The following is a 20950-nucleotide window of genomic DNA, read 5'->3' on the forward strand; positions in this document are numbered from 1 at the left end:
AGAACATTTTTTCGCGTACTGCCACAGTTAACTTCGTAAGTCAGTGCTACTCTATCCATAAATTATAAACGAACAAGGGTGAAAACTAGGATTTAGATCCAACTGGAAACTAACTGTTTTCTAGAAGTATTTTTCACCTATCAAAATCAGAAGAAACTAATTTTATGAGGGTGGTCTTTCGGCATCACTTTTAACGGTGGAAACCAAGTAGATAGGCACCAGTAGCAGTAGGTCTTTGAGGAGATGTGAACTTCGTTGTAAAGTACCTACTGACTTAGGAGGAGTGATGTCCGTACGATTCTATAGCACTGTATTTTACCGAGTCTTTGACGTGATTTTGCTGGGCTCGTGATGTTCTTTGCAAAATTATGATAAATAAACATGAATAAATTAGAATATACGGGCTATGTAGACCACGATCTTAGAAAGATCTTAAAGTAAAAGTCTTGCTTTTCTGCTTCTGTGTCAGGTCACTGATCCTAATTTTTTTAATGGGATAGTAATTTTTCATTTATGCATTTATTGCTACATATATCATAATTATGACAATTAATATCTATATATTTCTCAAAAATGTTGATTCCAGAAATCTTGTGGGTCTCGATTTATTGGCAAAGATGACTATTTTGACTATTTTGGTTTTGATTTTTCCTTTTCTTCGTTACTTTGAGTTATCTTCGCATAATCGATGTAATTTTCAAATATTAAAAAAATTAGAATAATGCTTCCTTAAACAGTTTTTATCTTGTGGTATTTATCGTACATGTGCCCAATTTCCAATACTCCTCGATAGTGTTTCCAATAGTCCTCGATTGTTGAATAAACGTAATCGCCTGGGGCATTTTTGGTATTCATTTGTCGACTTTCGAATTGTTTTCAGTCCATACTTATTCATCACAAACCGACCCGGGGTACAGATAAAACTATTTCATGAGCTAGGTAATTTGTATAACCTAGATCGGTTCGTAAAAAAACAAGCATGGATTGAAACCAGGAACTTTTCATTATGCATATCATGGTCAAATGCTTATTGTCTCGTGGATTTTGATTTTAAGTGCTTTAGTCTCGTGGATCGGTACCACTCTCGCTTAGGCTCAAACATCTCGCTTATGGAAATGGAGGGGAGGGGAAGAAAGGAATAATTATCGGTTTGGAAGGTGGGATGGTGATGAATCATCTAGTATGCATTGATATCCGCACATATCATCCTTACGCAACCAGTTCGCTGTTAGGTTGGAAATGAGGCTAAATCTCTCTAAATCTAAAGCTTTCTCTCCAGATATCACCATTTAGTTAACAAATAGAAAATTAAAATATTAATATCATGCAATCAAGTTACCCCGGCGTGGAGGAGCGTTCTTGCCGTGTCTTTGTGGAGGGGAGGGGTTGAGTGAGGCCAGTGCATGGGTGCATGGATCGCTTGACCGCGTCCGCTCTCTGGCCCATGGGGCTGTTCCCAATCTTTTTTTTCTGCCGTGCCGCATTTCGTCCGAGTCACGCAAATGGCGTGATCTTCCTTTTGAGTTGAGCATGTCGCAAAAAAACTGGCCGCACAGTGTGTGCACGTAATGGTAGGAAGGCGGGAGTACAGCCGTAGCTCGCGTTGCCTTCATCATCTGCATAATACCTGATATGTGCGTGGTGGTAAATGTTTCCAAGCCCCGCCGTGAAGGAAGGGGGGGGGAAGACATTGGAGTGGGGTAGGAGCCAAGCGTAAAATTTTCTGAAGGCGGTCGGAGAGTCCGTTGCTCGCTTATTACGACTGTCGACCTGCACCCGTGGTGATCGGCGTCGTTGATGACGGGCTGGTTGCCGAGGATTTGTTTTGCGGGGAAGGAGCAAACGTGGCCCCTCGCCGCGATCGATCGAATGTTGGAGTCAAATGGCACTTGCGATGGTTTTCGCCTCACCCGGCGAATGGGAGAGTACATTCGTGGTGAATGAAAGCCCTTTACGCTTTGATTTCAATCGACGCAAATCGACATCGATGTTTCGCTAAAGCGATGGGTATCCTTGCCTAAAATAAAAGCTACTTTGACTAATCGGGTGGAAATTGATCTGTTTTAATTTCGGATAAAATTAAAATATTTTTGACTAGTAACGCATGAAAGTAAAACGATACAAGTGGCAGAAATTGCTTAAGCTATTAAAAACAGATATATTTTAGATCGCCTAGTAGAGAACATCATCTTGATTCAGAAGATCCTCAGAGAATGAACAGCACGTCGGTGCTCGAAACGTCGAGAAACATGGAGAACATTAACCGGTGGAAAACGCGAGAAACTTTTCTGCACCACCTTGGCAGCTCACTATGCTTTTGGGTCCGACAGAAACGATAAAATTAGGGGGATAGTGTGTTTGCCTTACTGATAATAACAGGAATTTGCTTTTCTCCCCCACAATAAATTTAATGAATTCTTAATGGTGGAACTCATTAATCAGTTATCTCCGACGCGCACGTTCTTATCTTTTCTCTTGTTGCTATCTGCTAGTCTCGTTACACCCCCGCCTCATGCCTATGTAGGCGGCTTTGCGGAGTAATATTTAGATGTGTATGAAGTGCATGAAATAATTAAAAAATGGAAAAGAGTAAATTCCACATACTATGCTACTTCATAGCTTCGTATATTGTACAAATAAGATTAAAATAGTAAAAAAGGATAGGAATCCGTCTACATTTTAATTTGATAGCCACCTCCAGGGTGTTTTTTCTTGGATTATGAACTCTGCTTAACATATATATTTAGGTTATGCAGCCTTTTAAAATGTGTTCGTATAGTTATTGCCAGCCATGCATTATCATCTCCAGATAAGAAATTGTGAAGCCACTGAAGCTTCACTTATGCATTTTGCAATATGAAGAATACATTAGCCTTAAGCGTGTGCATTTTCTCTTAGTGCTGCTAAGCGCATCGGTGGGAAATCAGTATGGCATTAGGTATAGAAACCGCTCAATAACTCACGAATAGCTCGATTCCAATCAAATGACAAAGGTTATTGTATAGGGAATGGAGGCCACCGCGCCCGCCATCCGTCCCTCGCCCCACGTTTAGACTCTTCGCTCGACTCTATCTTGACGCTGAGAACCACACGAGCATAATGGGAATGAATTATTCTGCTCTCCATGCCACGGTCGAGCTATCGCCACCATGTGTGACGCATTGGCCGAAACGCATTGTATGTATAGGAATCAATTTTTGGGAGATTTAAAACAAATTATTTTTGTAATAACATCAAGGTTTTATGGTAAATTTATAGTATTTTATACTATGTAATGTCTTATTTTATAGCATGCATTTTACACACCTCTCGATACTTTTAACCTTGGGAGTAGTATGGGTTGTTGTTAAAATTAATAATTATGAAGCTCCAGAGTACATTAAACAACTGCGTTGTATTTGATATATCGTTTCTCGAATTCCTGGTAGCGTGTTTTCCTTTTTAGATGCAGAAAAATTACCCCTTATTCGCTCAGATTCGATGGTTTTAAGCATCGAAATATTTCCATGACTTTTTGAATGAGTTCAAAATCTTTCGTCTCTCCCAACCGTCACCCTTGACCTCCTCTTGCCATCCGTTCATTAGTGCTGCCTTGGCCCCTGCCGAAAGAAGTTCCTCAAGTGAAACCCTGATTGAAGGGCTTACAATGGGCGCCAAACCCTCTTTCAATACCTTCTTCAATTCTCTCCCGGTTCCTTATGATAGGAAGGGTGTTGCAACCGTATCAGCATGCCGTTGCAAGCAGAAACCGCGAAATACCTGGATAATCGCGGTATTCGGAAGTCTTTCTTGATTTCACATATTCAATTCAGGAAGTAATAATAGAATTAGCTATACCTAAATGTATGAATGTTTTAGTGCTGTTCCTTGTGAAATATATACTATGTCGATACAAATCTGTCCTGTACCAAGCATTCTTTAAGTATCTGGCAGACGGAACATAGCGGTATTTCAAGCGATATACAGCGTCACGATGTTATGCTTCATAATCATATTGTATTGATGAGCATAAACAATTTTTTCTTCGTATATAATATTTGCCGTTTCATACTTGGTATACGTATGTAATGATGATGAGTCCAAACGTAGCAGGAATAGTAGAGTAATTTTGGTGGGAGTTAGCTATTTATTACTTGCCTTATTATATTTTTACCTTCCTGATGGAATTCCCAACTTCATTTTTGCTAGCTATGCAATTGGTGATAATGCAATTTCGACTAAGTGAAGATGAGTGGTGAATAATTAGTGTTAAGGCCTGTTTACACGATACATTAAAACGTGCGGGTTTATGTCTAAATGTATGAACACGAGAATGAACGCCAAAATGCACCGTGTAACCACCCAACTTGTGCTAATGCATGCACAGAAAATAGAACCTGTACGGATTTGGTTCATGCATTCGTACATGTTCCGTTTCGGTCCACAAAAATCATTCACGCAAACGTATATTAACTCGTACGTGTTAATGAATCGTGTAAACAGGCCTTAAAGCCTAGTGCTGCAGGGGAGGATATATGGTGAAACTTTGACCGCATTTAAAGTGAACAACATTATGGGTAAAAGATAAACCTTTGTATTTTTTAATTTAATCAGGCGACTGACATATTAACTCTGAAAGGCGTATTCATTCAACTATTCTTACGCAAGTCTTATTGCGGGGAACAATGTAAAGGACTACAGCGTAATGGTGGAAAAATCTATCGGAACCTGTGCGGGTGCTCAACTCCATCATTTGTGTGTCTCAATCAGGTTTTTTTGTGGCGATTTTGTTGGATTGAGGGTGGGAAGATGATTTCCTTGTCCCTTCCACAGTGTGTCTTGATCGTTTTGAGCCCGCTATAGTGACGCACGGATTGCATGTGCCTATCCAGAAGATGTGCGTTGTTCCTCAAGGGGGAGCACTACTCCTTCTCAAGTGGTCGTATTATAGCTTTTTTCCGCGACGTCACTCGCCCTTTTAATGTTTACGTTATCATCTGGATATTCAGAGGAAAATAGAGTAGAAATTGTTCAAAATATCTCCAACGGGAAAAATTGCATATGAGAAAATGCGGAGGTGGAATGTTCAACTGTGACCTACAGGCCAGTGTTGCCTTGGTTAACTCTATAAATCATGAATATTTTAAAATTGAGAGATGAGTTTTAAATGAGAATTCGTCGCGAAAATAGTGCTGTCTACTCATGCCGCGTTAGTAATGAGATACCTTGCTCAAAAAATTTAATGAACCTTTGTCCCGGTACAATTGTGATAAATGAACATAATGTAGACAGTTATTCTAATCATCAGTTGAAAATGAATTCAGCAGAAAAACAGCGTAAATGTCCACTGTTGGTTTATTAGGCCGACCCAAGTTTCAGGAAGGCGTAGAAAAAATCAAAGTGGCTGAGATAAAGCCAATGTCAAGCTGAAATGCATTTTGCTCTATTGAACTTACTCTGGAAATTAACGAAGTCATGTTTGTGTGCCGATGCTGCCTGCGTGTTGCATCCTCCCTCAATTTTTCTTCTGATTGGTTCACCGTTTGCGCCTTTCTTTGTGGAACCACGGAAAAGGGAATAAAAATTCATATTGTGCATATACTACTTCATTTCCACACTACTAATATATTTCCGAACTTTATTTAGACAGTGGTAATTTCTTGAAAGTGACATTTGATTGCCGAAGCCATGGTCAGGATTCAAGTGTTAGTCTGGAGTGTACAAAGTTCTGTCCTTCTGTTATGTTCTTTAAAATGAGTAGCTAATAATCTGAGGCGATTGCGGAGGCAGTTTAATCGAAAAATAGGAAGATGATGAATAAACGTATTAGGGTGATGAAATGCGTATTTTCTCTACGGGAGCTTCAAGCAAAAAGAAGCCGCTCGTGAAGTGGACCTGTTAAGTGGCCGGATCGCCTTCAAATCCTCCGCTTGACATTGTGAGAATACCCGCTCATCCGAAGTGACAATGCATCGTGAGCGGGGACTCCGCACGTGTTTTTCACGCGGCCATCCCAATATGGAGGCAGAAGCTAATGAGAGTTCAATGGACCGGTAAGTCGTGACATCACAGGTCGCTAGTCATTTGTTTATTTTCCCTAACAAACTTTGACGGCATATGTTAAAGCAGTGAGTGAAAGTTCAGTCGATTGTCCTCTCGCAATTGGAGTCCTCAGCGTTATAGCTAATTGGAATGATCTCATTATGGAGTAACTTGATTATATCTGTACTCATATCGCGCTGTCAGTTAATATTGAGCCTTTCATTTTGCATTAAAATGATAAAACTTCATTAAGGCGGCCAAGTTTTCCAAAAGTGATTACCTTGTGGCTGTATCTTCGACTAATTAGAATAATATTGAAAGTTCTTAAATCATTCCATACTCATAGTCGTAGATTTTCGTGTATAATACATATTCTGGGGCCTTTTTACTTTAATTTACAACTGAAGATAAGACACACCACCTACGAAAAACGGGCGAACTACATGGTTGTAAGTGTCAAAACACCTTGCACCACGTTCATTGTCTGGGAAAAAATAGGATGAGAGTAAATTTACTCCGCATTTTAATCATAGTCTATTATTCATAATCTAATCCTTTTATTTGAATATACTACGGTGTCTCGATACTTACAATAATTGGTACAACATATTACATATTCGTTTCGGGAACACCGATGAATAGACTTCGTGTCACGTAAATAAAGCGGCAAGTGTTCCATATATTTTCTACAGGCACAGTAATAATACATGCAGTCTCTATTCTTACCTAAGACGTCAGCTTTGGCCAATATGGGTAACCCTTAGGCCGTGGAAGTGCCTTTCCTATGCCAATTTCGTCTCCTCCGGTTGTAAAAAACCTTTTTTATGTTAAACCAGACTTAGAATACAAATGAAGTAGTTGAGGGCACCCCATAGCAACTCTCAATGGTGATGATATGGCTTAAAAGTCCCGTAGAAATCATAAATTCACTGTTTAAATATTCCTTGAGGCAGAAACTGTTGTAACCCTATTTTTTTTTAATATGGCGATATCCTCAGCAACCGGCTGTCGTGACGTCAGACTTTACAAGTTCATAGAACGGAGTCAAGCATTCTCTAATGCCAAAGAACTCGGTTTGACGGAGAAATTTCAGGGAATTTAAAATGAGGAAATTCTTCCAACTTCATCTACAGGCGGATTATAATTGGTTTTCAAATTATTATGGCCATTTTTAGAGAGAAAATAGCGATAAATTAACGTAAGCAAGCTCTTATCTTGAGATGACAGTACCCTTAAGGAGACAGTGTCGTTCACAGAAAAATGTGCGTGGAACCTGTTATAATTATTGGAGAAATGAGCATGGAGTTGGGTCAATTTTGAATGGGGGTGAACTCTATTGAGCGCGCTGCGTCGTACTCATTTGTTGCTTTTTGCGCTTTTTTTCGTTTCACATTCGCTTGAACCGCGAATCACGGAAAAATCTCGGGATGCGAATTAAAATAGATTTAATGATGGAATGATGAAATAAGCTCCAGGAAAGACATCCAGGCAGCTAAGAAACCAGAAGAAATCAAAATCAATGTGAAGACAGTGTGTATGAATTTTTGCCATTAGTTCTTCAATTAGTGATCGATGGATTCCAGTGCGCGTTCAATTTTTACTAATCCAGCAGAGCCGCAAAGGTTATGTTTTAAATTTACTTTTTGCTATTTTTCTACTGCAAGTCGCTCTTTATTAATCTGAATTCATTTATTTTATTGCATCGCAGACGTGTCACGAGTATTTTCGTGCCTTGAGGGCCACTAATCGAATCTGCTAGCCTTTGCTCATTGATACCCTCGTTGAAGAAATAAATAAAATGTCAGTACACTAATATCAATCGCATTATTAATAATATTCTTTGATACCGTTAAATTATATTCCGTGCTATTATTGCTTTTCTCCGTCTCTCGTCTTAAATAGTTAAATGTTATGCATTCTTACTCGACCGATGTAGTGTAGATGATCATTATTCAATGATATTATTGGGAATTCATACAGGTTACCTTAATTGCATTTTTGAGCTGTTTGAAATATGACTGGAATCGGTCAAAAGAAGTACTCTGGCCATCTTATTGTGTCACTTTGTTCTTATGCCTTAAAATAAAGATTCTTATTAAATCATATTCTAGTGGCACAGTGATAAACTGTTGCTTTGACTGCGCGGTAAAATTGTAGATACGTAGTAAATGTACCGTCAGATGGTCCCTGGGGTGCGATGCGCTTTCATGGCATGCGAAGCGTTGCCCTAAGAATCAGAGGATGCTGATTTACCCCATCTCTACTTTATCTCGTATCATCCTACACTGCAACCGACGTATCCTAACGGTTTGAATGACCGCAAAATTATTGCTTCTTCTCCAAGCTTTTTTTGCGTTTGCGAACTGTCATAACAAGAGCGAGTGCGTGGCAGAAAAATTTCCTGGAACAATTTTTTTCTATGGAAGCAAAACTGCTTCGGAGTAGCTGTTATTCCTAACATTTCCCAGGGTGTACAGTAAAATTTTCATCCGACTTGATACTTCCCCCTTGGATGGGCTGTCGTAGTATATTCAAAGATTTCTAGTGCATCATAACGTTCGCACCAATCGATCCGTCTCTTAAATATAGAACCTGAAATAAATAAGCGGTATTAATACCTTAGATAACATTAAAAGAGGGTACATTACTTCTTTAGGGGATATTTTATAGTTTTCTCTTTCGTAAACCTCTTGATTTGAACAAATTTCTTTCCTAAATGTATGCCCTTGGCAAAATGAGTGAAGTTAACGTTGGTTGCCCGATTTATCTTCACAGCTTGTATACAACCTGCTTCGGATTTTAATGCAGGCTTCTTAAGATCCTCTTCAAGGGCCCATATTAAACCCCCTCGTAATTAGGAGAGTAAAGGTTATATTAAGTACCCAAGCCTGGGTTAATGAATCATGCGCACGGGCATTGCTTCGTCACTCAGTCATATTCAGTCATGTGTATAATTATTGTAGGTATATATTTAAATAATTATGTGGTCAAACCAAGGTTTAAAGTAGTTGATGGTAATCCCCTCTGGAGCAGATGTAAGAGGATTGCCTCAATGATGACCTGTGTACGCTACTGATCTTGCTGAAGCCCAACGAATGCCCTCAGCTCAGCTGGGAATTTTATTTTTACCTCCAGCCGACGAATTCACCGATGACAATCGTTGAGTTCACCGCAAAAACTAGCGTTTTTCTTCAGAAAGCCGTTAAGTATGATGCCGGTAGCGGCATACGCCAGAGCTACAGGTGTCTCAATGAGCTCGAAGCTGCGGAAGAAACCTTCAAAGGCCGTCAGTGCGGTTGATATTGCACTTGATCCCCAGCGTGCTTCATCCGATCAACTTTTTCTCACCTTGCATAACCTTTGGAGAGAAGCCGCCTTTCTGCCGTTTGCTGTGGAAGTATATCTGAGCTGTAAATTACTCTCGAGCCTCTTGTTTTATTACGTCTTTGTTGGACTTGCAAATTGCCCTGCCTGGATTGGCTAATTGCGTCAGTGTATCGAGGGCAGCAAGTGCCGAGTATAAATGATGTGTGACGCCTTCCCCCCTCCTCTTCTACCCCCTTTCCTCACCCCCCTCACCCGCCTTGCCGAGTGGACAACGCATTGAGAAAGGCATTGAGAGGCGTGCGAGGGTGGATGCGGCCCCTATCGGGCTCGGGTACTTGCGTCAGCGCGACGCGGCGGGCGTCACTCGGGCCACCTCGATGCTCGTTGCCCTCTTCACATTCGAAACTTAGGGAGCGGCATTTGGAGCGAGAAATAAAAAATGAAAGCTAGGCGCTTCGTTTGAAACTGTACATAAGATAATTTGCGTTGTGGCAGAACCGCAGAGGAGAAGTGTATTGAGGTATTTAACTTGGAGGGGAATGCATATCGGGGTGGCTGGCAGGGGGGGGTGTACCAATGAAGAATTCTACTATCTCCCATACATTTTAAAGGAACCGCGTTTGGAAAAAAAGGCAACTTCCTCTTCCTAAGATCATACATACGACTAGTTTTTGCTTGGCATCATTAGGTACAAATGTCATTCTCGCAAAAGTGAATTTAGGGACGCAGGAAAGAGGTGTGGTGGGCAGAATAATATGCCTGGGATTTTCAACCCCTTGGCCTTTCGCTGGCCTTTCTTGGTGGTTAAGATTGTTTCGGCACTTGGATTAGAGCCTACTGTCTGAATTTCAGTGAACCCTTGGGGTACTCCCGGCAAAACCCTCACGATGAAAGGGGCTCCAGACGAAGAAATGGCAACCCTACATTAAATGTGGGAACTTTTCCTGCCATAGCTTTAGTTGGGGGTGAGCTCTATCGTCCCAGTCGTGTTATAGTATTGGAGAAACATCGGAGCATAGAGAGGTCAAACAAGTCTTTTTCCTCGGTTGTGGTGGTGCAAAAGTGACGTGTCATCGGTCGCATTCAAAATGAAGTGTGGCCAAGCAGAGTTGTTGTGGTAACGATCTCTGATTGCTAGAATTTGATGAAAAATTCAGCTGACCCACTAAAAGGATACAGTAATCCTGTTATGAAGGTCAACCATTACCATTAAAACCAACCGTAGAGGTAATACTCTGAGTGAGAACACATCATTAAACCCCTTTAACCAGTTTAATTCTGGCATTATTTAACTTTCTCGGGGATTGTTCTGAATCTTACATCTTTAATTAGCCTCCAGTAGACTGAAGATACGAATCTTTACTTTAGCGGAAGTTAGTAAATACTTCGTTACGCAATTAATTATTGATATCAGTATTATTAAATGGTGGAAAAACTTTATTTTCGAGGTATTGTCATTCAAGAATGAGGGACGATATTCGTATGAAACGATGTGAAATGGCTTCAGTGTTACGGCTCAAGTTACAAATTGCTTGTGGTGTGTATAGCATTTTTATGATGTGACACCTTAGTTCGTTCGTGTGAGAATGAATTGGGAAAAGTTTACATTAATGTTTTTGCAATGCGGCAAACAAACCCACTCGTTGAATACTTTGTACTGGATCATTAACGACTTTTATAAAGTTACAGCCTAATTAGTTTTTATTATTTAATTCCATGCGTTTAGAGGAAGAATTCAGGTGCCAGCTAAAAATATAGCTGCCACACAATTGAAAATCTGCAGCTCACTATCGCTCTTTCGTTGTCGTTCTAGCTGATCCCTTTATAATTTCTTATGTATTCATCGTATATTAATATTTACGTGAATCACATATTTAGTTTTATGTTGCTCTTTCATATGTTGACAATGCCATTATTTTCGTGAGCCTAATTTTTTATGTAGCCCGTTTTTCTTTGATCCTTGTTATGCATATATGTATGGAAAAGTTTTGCCGTGAAAATTATAATCAACTTGTAACGCTAGTAAATGACTCTGGCCAAAATTTAGTGTAATAGCCATTGCAAAATAAGTGATGAATTATGGAGATATTTTGCATCCATCAAGGCCGATTAATTCTTCGTATTAATTATCGACGTATTAAATATCGATTAATTCTTCATATTTTATATTTCATAATTTTCAATGCCTCAAGGTACCTAGTCATAATAATTGCGCTTTTAAACAATTACCGAGGACCTGAAGTGGAACCACGGAGCTCAGGCATTTCGGGCCGAAGTGATTGTGATGGGAATTGAGGGACATGGATGGCTTCGTGGTCTGCTCAGTTCTCAGATTTCCGGCCCTGGGTAATTTTTACCCATGCTTGTGAAAGTGAAATTTTCGGTGTGAACGTCAGAACTGAAATATAATACCCGGGATATATTCTCTACTTCTTATATTTTAAGTAGTTAATGCTTCCAATGCCCGTGACTCTATGACCGGGGGAATGCAGGCGTTCGCCTTCCTTTTTCGTTTTCTATTCCTCGCTGCGTTATCTGAAGTAGCCAATTTATCCCTCCGTAAACCTGAATTCAAATAATATGGTTCAGGTGTCGTGCCATTCCCTCTCTCCTCCATTCGAACAATGACTGATCCACGTGGTTCTCATGGTGACTAGAGCATTGGCAATCATCCTGCAGTAAATGACCTGCTCTGATTACGCTCGCCATTAGTCACCAACACCCCACCAAGCTCCCTTCCTCTCTCTCTCTCTCTCACTCTCTCTCTCTCTCTCTCTCTCTCTCTCTCTCGGGAGTTTTTCGACCCCTCTTAGAGCATCTCAGGTGTGATTGTGTCTATTTCGGGCCGGCGATTGGGGCTTGCACTGTTGGAATTGTGTTGGCGTGTTGAATAGGGTCGGCGGTGGAGAGCGGTGCAATGTACGATCGCTGCATCCATTCCATTGAGATGAGCAACGTCTTATATGTGTCAGTTATCTTTCGATAGAGCTCATGTTTTTGGTCACCCTGGACATCCTGGAGTCGTGTCGTATGGCAATCTTTCCTTCGTTTCTTTGAAGCAGAAGATGATCTTCTCGTGAGAAAATCGTTCACCTTCTCACCCAGATATATTTAGCCAGAGCTAAGCAACTACAATTAGTATATATATAATTAGTAATTTCTAAATTATCTATCACCTCGTCTCCTCCCATACCTCCACTGTACTGTTGGCGTTTTTAGGCCGGCCAGGTTTGTGCATATTGATTCCTTGTGCCTGCCCTAGAGAGTGAGACTCTGATTTCGAGCTCTTCCAGTTAAAATATTTATTCCATTTGGGGATAAAGCGTACGAGCGTCAGTGAAGACTAGCATTTTTCAGAGGATTCGCATTCGAAGACATTACATCAACTTGGAAAACTTTCGATCCGCAGAGTTGGGACCATTTTTGGGCTTTGGAAACATACGTGCATCTTCAAGCCACTTGACTGCTTACGTCATTGGTTGATCTAAGAGAAAAATTCCACTTATTGTCCTAGAAATCTAAACATTAGAGTAAATATTTAGGTTCAGGAAATATATTGACGCATATCTATCAATAGTTTGTGTACAGTGCTTAGTATTTTACCCCACGCACAGCAATATGAAAAATGAATATGTTGTGTGTATTTGGGAATGGATGATGAGGATGTGGGGAAGAGAATTTGGAATTTCCAGGTAGGACGGAAGAGAACTAGGGGAAGGAAGGTGTGATGAAGAAGATACGTGTTGTGAGGATACACTGTTTGTTAGGAAATGTCAGATGTCGATGCATTCCACTGCATCATGACCTATTCTGTGGGTACATAGCATTAGTATAAAAAAGTTAATATACAATGGATAGGAAAAGAAGGAATGAGGAGTATGCCGTGAACAGAATTCGAAATTTTCCAGTAGATGGGAAGAGAGCGAAGGGAAGACCAAAGAGAAGATGGAGGAACTGTGTCGAGATTGATTTGAGGGAGAATGGCTTCACTGAAAGGGATATCCAGGATCAAGTGACTTGGAGGCGACTAGTCAGGAACAACGACTCATGATGGGAATAGCTGCAGAAAAAGGAGAAAAAGATACGTGGTTTGCGGATACACTGTTTTTTTAGAAAATGACAAGATCAGATATTTCTCTACATTATGACCTAATCTGTCAGCACTTAGTATAAATATAGAAAGTTAATTTTCAAGAAGTTCCCATAAAGGTATGCGCTCCAGCAATTGGATACGTGATGCATTGTTCAATTGAGTTTTCTCCTTGAATGTGCGCTTGCCTCAATTTCTCTCAGTTTCCCTCCAAAGTGTTTATGATTCTGATGCATCTCAGTCGAGAAGGAGTTCTCAGGGAAGTTCTCTCTGCATTCTCCAGTGATTCCGTTCTTTGCCATCGAGCCACCATCACGGATATGCACTAGAGAAGCCCCCAATCGGCCATTGAATGCGCTCTCAACCACCGCACATTGAAATGGGTTAGCAAAAATCGACGCGGGCAGTTGAGCGAACCGAAATTCGCGAGGAAATGAAGCACGGTGGTCTTTTTCACCCATTCTCTCTTACTGTTGACTTTCATTGAGTTTGATAAATAAATAGACCCGTTTTTTCGTTTTTCAATCGGTCGCGTACTTTCGAGTTGTTCAGTAAAAATTCGACCGCCTTTGCCCTTTCGCAGATAAAATTGATGACGCCATCAACTACTGCCGAGCGGTTCCCCCACTTCCTAGCTACTCATCCCTTCCTCACATTGCCTTTTCGAGATTCTTTGCTGTTTACGTTCTAGTATGCGATTGGTTCTCGTAATGAGTGGTTCTCCGAAATATAGTTAATGCGCCGAAACTCAAATGAAGTCAGCAATTCATGATAATTGGGTGAAAACTTTCATTTTTTTAAAACTTGCCGTTGAGAAAATGGCAAAATGAGGTAGATTTTTTTCGCCGCAACTTACCTTTCCTTAACATCTACGTAATTATTCTGATGTATTTCCAAAGTGAACATAAATTATAGGCTTTTATTCGGGCTCTTTACCGAAATTTATGTTTTCGTTCATGCAATGTATCGAATTGATAACTTTTCTACGCTATTCTTCGCAGACTTTTGGAATTAATGGATATCATAGCACTCATCGCCGAAGTCATGAGTCTGTGGGTGTGTCTCCAGTCCTATTCGGTGCGCGCGTGTCCGCAAGCGGCGGCACTCATTTTCACGGAAAATGCCTAGTACCCTCCATACATTATTTATTGGGTTGCGTTGATATCTTAACTTAGCATAAATATTTATCCTTATATTCAGCGTGTGGGGACAAAAGCAGAATTTCGTTTTAAGTGACAAAAGCATACGAATGTATTGAACATGTTTCCAGGGGTGTAAATAGTCTTAACTCTAGTCGAAAAAACGCAAGTGGAAATACTCTGTTGCATTAATCTAGAATTAATAGATCGTCGTGTAATAATCGCCGCGTGAAAAAAATTGGTGACAGATTGAAATTCGTGCGAATTCATCAAGTATCTAGGGGACGGATTGAGGCTTCCAATATATACATACGTATGTATGCATCTGTGTACATATATACCCTGCAAGCCACCTCTCAAGTGTTTGGCAGCGGTTGACTAATCACCAGTTTGTACTCTCCCTCACCCTCTGCGCTCTACGTTGTTAAAAAGAAGAGTAATGATAGATATTTCACCTACATCGCTCCATGAGACTAGACTGTAAACGACAAGAATATAACACGTATACACTCGCATGGATAGCTAAATGTTGCTAACACAATACTTACTAATAATTAATGCAAATCTCTCTATGCAAAGATAGAATCGAGAAAAAGGTTTACCGCGAGGAGAAGAAGACCTGACAATTCTAAAAGTGATAGGATGAAAAAATGCGGAGCAAGTTCAGAATGAATGAAAAACGAATGGAAAAAGGAAAGCATGGAATTCTAGCGAATGCCGCGATTAATTTCTTGAATTAAGAAACTGTTGCTATCCCTAGTGGTGGAAGAATGACGTCTTAAATCTCTCTCCTGTTTCGCTGGAGCGTCCCAAGGGCGCTTTTGCCCCTCGCTATCTCCGCAAGTGGTGAAATTCTTTTCCATCCCCTCCAATGCAATCCTTAATGTTTTGAGCGCTCACCTGGCCACTTGTGATTGTCGAGGGAAATTGCGAGGTGGGGGTAAGGAGTGCGGAGGTCACGCCTCGGCCGGCGGTGACGGCGGCGCCTCCGCCCGCCAACCTCTTCCCCTCCGCGCGCGCCTTATAAATACTTGGAATATCTGGTTCGCCATCGACACTCGCTCCTTGCCACTCGAAGCGGGAGGTTTTAGCTCGCGCGGGCTCGTGACTAAGTGCACGCGGATACTCGCTTAGGCCGTGCCTTTAGTCGGAAGCTCCAGCCGCGAGTGAAGTCTCCCGCCCTCAGGCTTACCTTTGCAACAGGACCGCGTGTCCGGGAAGACGGTTGACTCCAGGTAAAACAAAAAGTTGCCCGCGAAGAATCGCAGCAAGTTTTGTGGAAGGGCCTTGATCCTGGTTACATCCCTTAGGTGTGTTTACCGTTGGCTCGTTGCTGGATCCTGGTGATTGGTGATCACGTTGGTGTCGATTAATCTCCGTGGTTCTACTGGTTGGTTCTCTAGCTCGACGATTGGTGCGTGATCTGTGTGCAGCACGAGTGAGTTCGTTGTTTTGAAACAGCCGTGGACACGCGTGAAAATGGTGAGAGCGACGGAGCTGAACGGCTCTTATGGGCCTTTGCTTGGGTCCGATGAGGACCTGAGCCGCCTGAGGCGTCACTGGGTTGACGCCGCGGCGGCCGCGGTCAACACGACGTCCAGCGCGTCGGGTCAGTACCACTGCCCGGCGGGGTGGTCGGGGCCGGCCGAGGAGTCTGTGCTGCGCAAGGCGGGCGACTGGAAGAGGAGGCACCGCGACGCCAAGCCCTCGGGCGACAAACAGCACTGGAACCGATCCGGCACCTGGCCGTAAGTGACTGCGTGAAAGGATAACGCCGAAAGAAACTCCACCCCGCTTTTTCATGCAATAGGAACATTTTTTAAATTTTCTTGTTGGAGAATATTCCACTACTTGTGCAATTACTATTGATTTATAATTTAAATATTATAACTTAGAATCTCAAAGCTCTGTTCACTTTTTCCGATGCGCTCCTAAATCAGCTTATTATTATCAGTGTAAAATCCTTGGAATCCTCATGGATATTTTTCCTTTAATGAATTAAGAAGCGTTACTGTTTGCCCTATTACTTTTTAAGGATATCTCGAAGCATCTTATAGTAAAATTCTGTTTTTCTTCGACGCTTCTTATCAATTAATGGTAATTTTCGTAAACAGCAGTGGAGAACTCTCTAAACAATTCTCCTGTGAGCCAAACCACGATAGTCTTGTCATATTTACATGCTTATTATCCTTTAAATCTTGAACTACTTGATCATTGCATCTCAGAGAAGACTTCCCTTTTACCGTTTTTCACTTCTTCTTGTCTTCATCAAACCACAATGTCTAATGACGTAGCCAAATACGATGTGTCGTTTTCTGTCAGTGTCGGAAAAATATCTCATAAGCATATAATTCAAGGCTGATCATTCTTATTCTCCATGAATCACTGCAGCTCCTGCTTTTCTCGTGTCCGAAGTGTGCTCTGCGCAGATGATCTGTTATTCGAGGTGTTAATAGTTCTCGTCATGGGTACTTATTATCCTCTGGCTTCTTAAACCCTCGCAGACTCTCACTCTGTTGATAGTGGATACCTTGAGCTCCCTCGTGTGTTGAATTATCAGAAGATCAGCTGAAATTATTATCCTTTGGTTTTGATGGGCATCTAAGGGTTACAAATGTAGCCTTTCTGCCACCAGCTTATTTCTTACCCTGGCAACAGATGTTTTGGTAATATATTTAACAAAGTGCTCTCAAATCGTCGAAAGTTTTCAGTTTTCTTCATTCAATTTTGATCGATTCATTCGGATGGGAAAACTACTGACGTCAAACTTATCCATTTCATCTGTGGCCATAAAATTGAAATGTGCTGTTTTACCAACGGATGAAAAAAATTAAACGGTTTTAGTGAGGTCCATCCAACATTGGCAACAGCAATCGGACAAATGAACATCATTTCATCATGATGAATAGCTCCTGAAAGTTTTATTGCTCTTTCTGTGCTTTGGGTCCAATTGTTTGACTGAGATTTATTTTTCAATGTGTTACCTTTAATCCCGTAAAGTATATTTTTCTAAAAACCATTGCTCTATTGTTCATTGCTCCAATTCTCTAGATAAAGCCCATCAAATACAAAGTGTGACTATCAGGGAAGTCCTTCGTTCAGAGTGGAGTGACTCTTCCGTCCTCGTATACGCAGACAGACACATACGAAGTCCATAAAATCGTTTTGGGAAAGGCCATTGGACCGTCATCAGATAGGAGTAATTTTATAAGGTATCGTTTCCTCTATTTTTTCCTTAGCTGTTCATTGAAGTCGAATGATAACCGTGCGTGTATCTTCAATCAGAGATAAGGTATTTGTAGGGTTATATTTATTTTCGCCTTTCTATTTACCCCTCAAATGCATAACGTGTGTGCGAATGAAGGACTTTTTTTTACTAATTAAATGTATTAGTTCCATTTCTAGGAGTTAAAAACGAATGCAGAATTGGAACTTATTCCCGAAAAGGCACTTTTATTTTTCCAACGCTCATTATTACCAGGAGTGTATCGAGTCGCATCTTCACGCCGTTGTTATCGTTCAGATAAAAGCGTCGCTACCTCGTGCCGTTACGGCTCCGCCCAGTCGTGGGGCGTCTAATCGGCATGACGTTTTGACAGATCTTCCAGGGGACGGTGTTTCAATTGCTCAAGGTGATTTTCAAGGATCTTCTCTTGCTGGGGGGGCTCAACGACGTTCTTTTAAGTACTTCAAAATCTCGAGAGTATCAGTTTCATCCTCTTTGATCGAGTTTTTCTGTCGGAATCATTCCGAGCGATTTAAGCGCAGCCTCTCGAGATGTCGGGACTGGTTATCCATTCAGGACTGGAAAAATAATCGACCCTCCCTCCTTCCACCGAGTTCGTTCCTCCAGGAGCGCCTTTCACTCATCAATTGTCGACTTTTCCGGGATTGCGGATGCGTTTGTCTCTTGCGATCAGAAATGAGTTAGTTCCGCAGGCCACGCCCCCTCCTGCCCCCGTGCCTGCCTCCAGCGGGGGTGGTGACACGCAGCCCGAAGACACGTAAATTTGCTCACGGGAATTACTTACAGCGCATCTGGTCCAAGGCCACACATCCACAGGATTGGGATGAGTAGCTCAAAAGTACCTATCCTTCACCCACCCTCCTCATTGATAACCACCATTAATTGTTCTCCTGACTGGTCATCATAATTACTTTTGTATTTCGTTATCATAAATTGAAAATTGGAATTAGCTTCATCTAAAAAATGTCTGTTTTGAAAATGCCGTTTTTATTTTCTCTATGTATTACGAAAAATAAATCTAAGTATCAGAAGTAAGGAGAGGGAAAGCAAATCCAGATATTTTTTGTTGCAAGGACACATCAGTCCGTGTTTTTCACCTCATTCCCAATATTTTCAATATCCAGCATCACTTGAAAATTCGTTGTCATCATGAGCCATTTTCTCTAAATTTTGCGAGAGGATGTATTTTCATACAATTTCTCAGAAATTGTTCTCTGCCTAAGCAATTATTCTTTCTTATCTTAAAAAGTGTGGGCGTGAATGCGAACGAATTCCTAATTGAAGGGGGCCTTGGATTTCTCCTTGATTCCCTTAACACAATCACTCCAAATACCTCTGTTTCATGCTTCATAACTTTCTTGCGCCATTGGTTCGTAAATATTTCCACAGATTATCCCTGGGCCAGCACGCTTTGCTTCTTCCGCCCCCACAGCCCAGCCATCAATGATTGCTCGCCCTTTTTTATGATGTACACCACCTCGATCGTCCTTCATCGCTCTCTTGAGTGGCACAAACCAATTGCTCGGATGAAACGTGAGGCCGAATCGCTTCGCCTGGCTCCGCAGCAGCAAAAAAAAGGGAAACTTCCACGTTTCATTTTGAGCGTGCCTTCTTCGGTCAGATGCACATATTTTTGGTGGCGCCTTGGCTCATCCTTAGCTTTTTTGCAGGGTCATGATTCCAACGCGTAGAAAGAATAAGGCGTTCCTTTCAGTGAAGTTTTACTTTAGTCCGTAGTTGAATATCTTTCCCGTGTTGAGTTATCAAATTTCGATTGACGGAAGGCCGTATTATTTAACTGATGGTGACTTAAGCTTTGTTCCACTATTTAACTGGATTCGTTGAAAGCAGCGCTTATAAAATATGTGGGTATTTTTCCTTTAAATTTATTTTTATTGTTATTTTCTGTGTTGGAAAACTTTTAGTTTCTGGTGACGATGATGAGCACGACGTCGACGATCTAGAAATGTCGTCCTGTATGTATATCGGTTAGAGCTCCAGCTGCCGGAGTGAAAATGTCCACCTCTTCAGCGGAATGAAAGAATGAACAAAAGAAAAGACAAATTAAGCGGCGTGATTCATAAAAGAATAACAGCTACGAGCGAATAGAGAGCGCTGCACATCCCTTACATAAATTGGGCTGGGAGCCTCTATATACTCGGAGGTTTTGTTCTAGTCTGGTTCAGCTATTCAGAATGGATATCTTTCTGAGCGACACGGAGAACATCGTCCTAGAAGCGCAAAATATTTCCAGGTCCCACAGAAACCATGAATTAATGGAGATATTTAAATAAATAAAAGATCGTAGCACTTTTCCACGAAATTTCCATCAATTTTGTGGAAAAGTACTGCGATCTTTTATTTATTTAAATATGCCTAACTTCCACCAATTGAAGCCTGAATCTGTTAAACTTAATAGAGATATCTGGGCGGGCGGTTAGATGTACGAATTCATTTTTTCCACGAACGATGAAGGGCGTCCATAAAAATGTAGATCTAATTTCATTGATATCTCCCTCAACACGCAACTCAAATGGGAGGCTTTGTATGTTGCACTGGTTGTTGAACAATTGTGTCAATCGCTTATTTATCTTACCTGCCTCTTGCTGGAATCAGAAAAGAGAAAAACTGTTAAGGTATGAACTGCCGCCCGTCCATCCACAGTCCATGTCAAGCATTGCTTAACTGCGGTGGTTTTATGGACAATTTATCTAGACTCTTTCTCAATGTGCATCTAATTTTCTTTGTATTATCACAGGTGTCTGGTGTCCTAGCACCTACCGCCCCACTCCTATTGAGGCAGCATGTGGAGTAAATGTAGATGTAGGCAGTTAGCTGTTTAAGAATCCACCCAAATCTCTCACCGTCATATCCACGAACATTACAATTGAGGATTCTCTGGTCGACCACCAAATTCCTCGGTCACCCTCCTCGTATGCACTGGCTTCACTTATTTCGCCACTCGTGGATAAATGGATCTACCATGGATGGATGGATGAATGGATGAATGGTCGCCATTTGCGATCGGACGGTAGAGCGATCCGAACGTGTCGGATAAATTCAATTATTATCATTACTGCTCACGAAATTACGTACGAGCTGAAGTGATCTATGAATTCATAACTA

General features: G+C 41.3%; 1 protein-coding gene across 6 annotated transcripts in view; it reads left to right on the forward strand.

Annotated features, from left to right (window-relative positions):
- LOC124170598 (NAD kinase-like) overlaps positions 1–20950 on the forward strand; it is a 223024-nt gene that overhangs the window by 109151 nt on the left and 92923 nt on the right. Inside the window, exons 1-2 of one of the 6 annotated variants that reach the window (XM_046549417.1) lie at positions 15628–15887; positions 15981–16325. The exons of 3 other annotated variants lie outside the window; for them this stretch is intronic. In XM_046549417.1, the coding sequence (XP_046405373.1) occupies positions 16057–16325 (269 nt within the window). In that variant the 5' untranslated portion in view covers positions 15628–15887; positions 15981–16056. Of the gene's footprint in view, positions 1–15626; positions 16326–20950 lie in introns of those variants that run through there. 2 more of the 6 variants (XM_046549415.1, XM_046549414.1) reach the window with 2 other exon arrangements.

The sequence above is a fragment of the Ischnura elegans genome, chromosome X, assembly GCF_921293095.1.
Source record: "Ischnura elegans chromosome X, ioIscEleg1.1, whole genome shotgun sequence".
Classification (NCBI taxonomy): domain Eukaryota; kingdom Metazoa; phylum Arthropoda; class Insecta; order Odonata; family Coenagrionidae; genus Ischnura; species Ischnura elegans.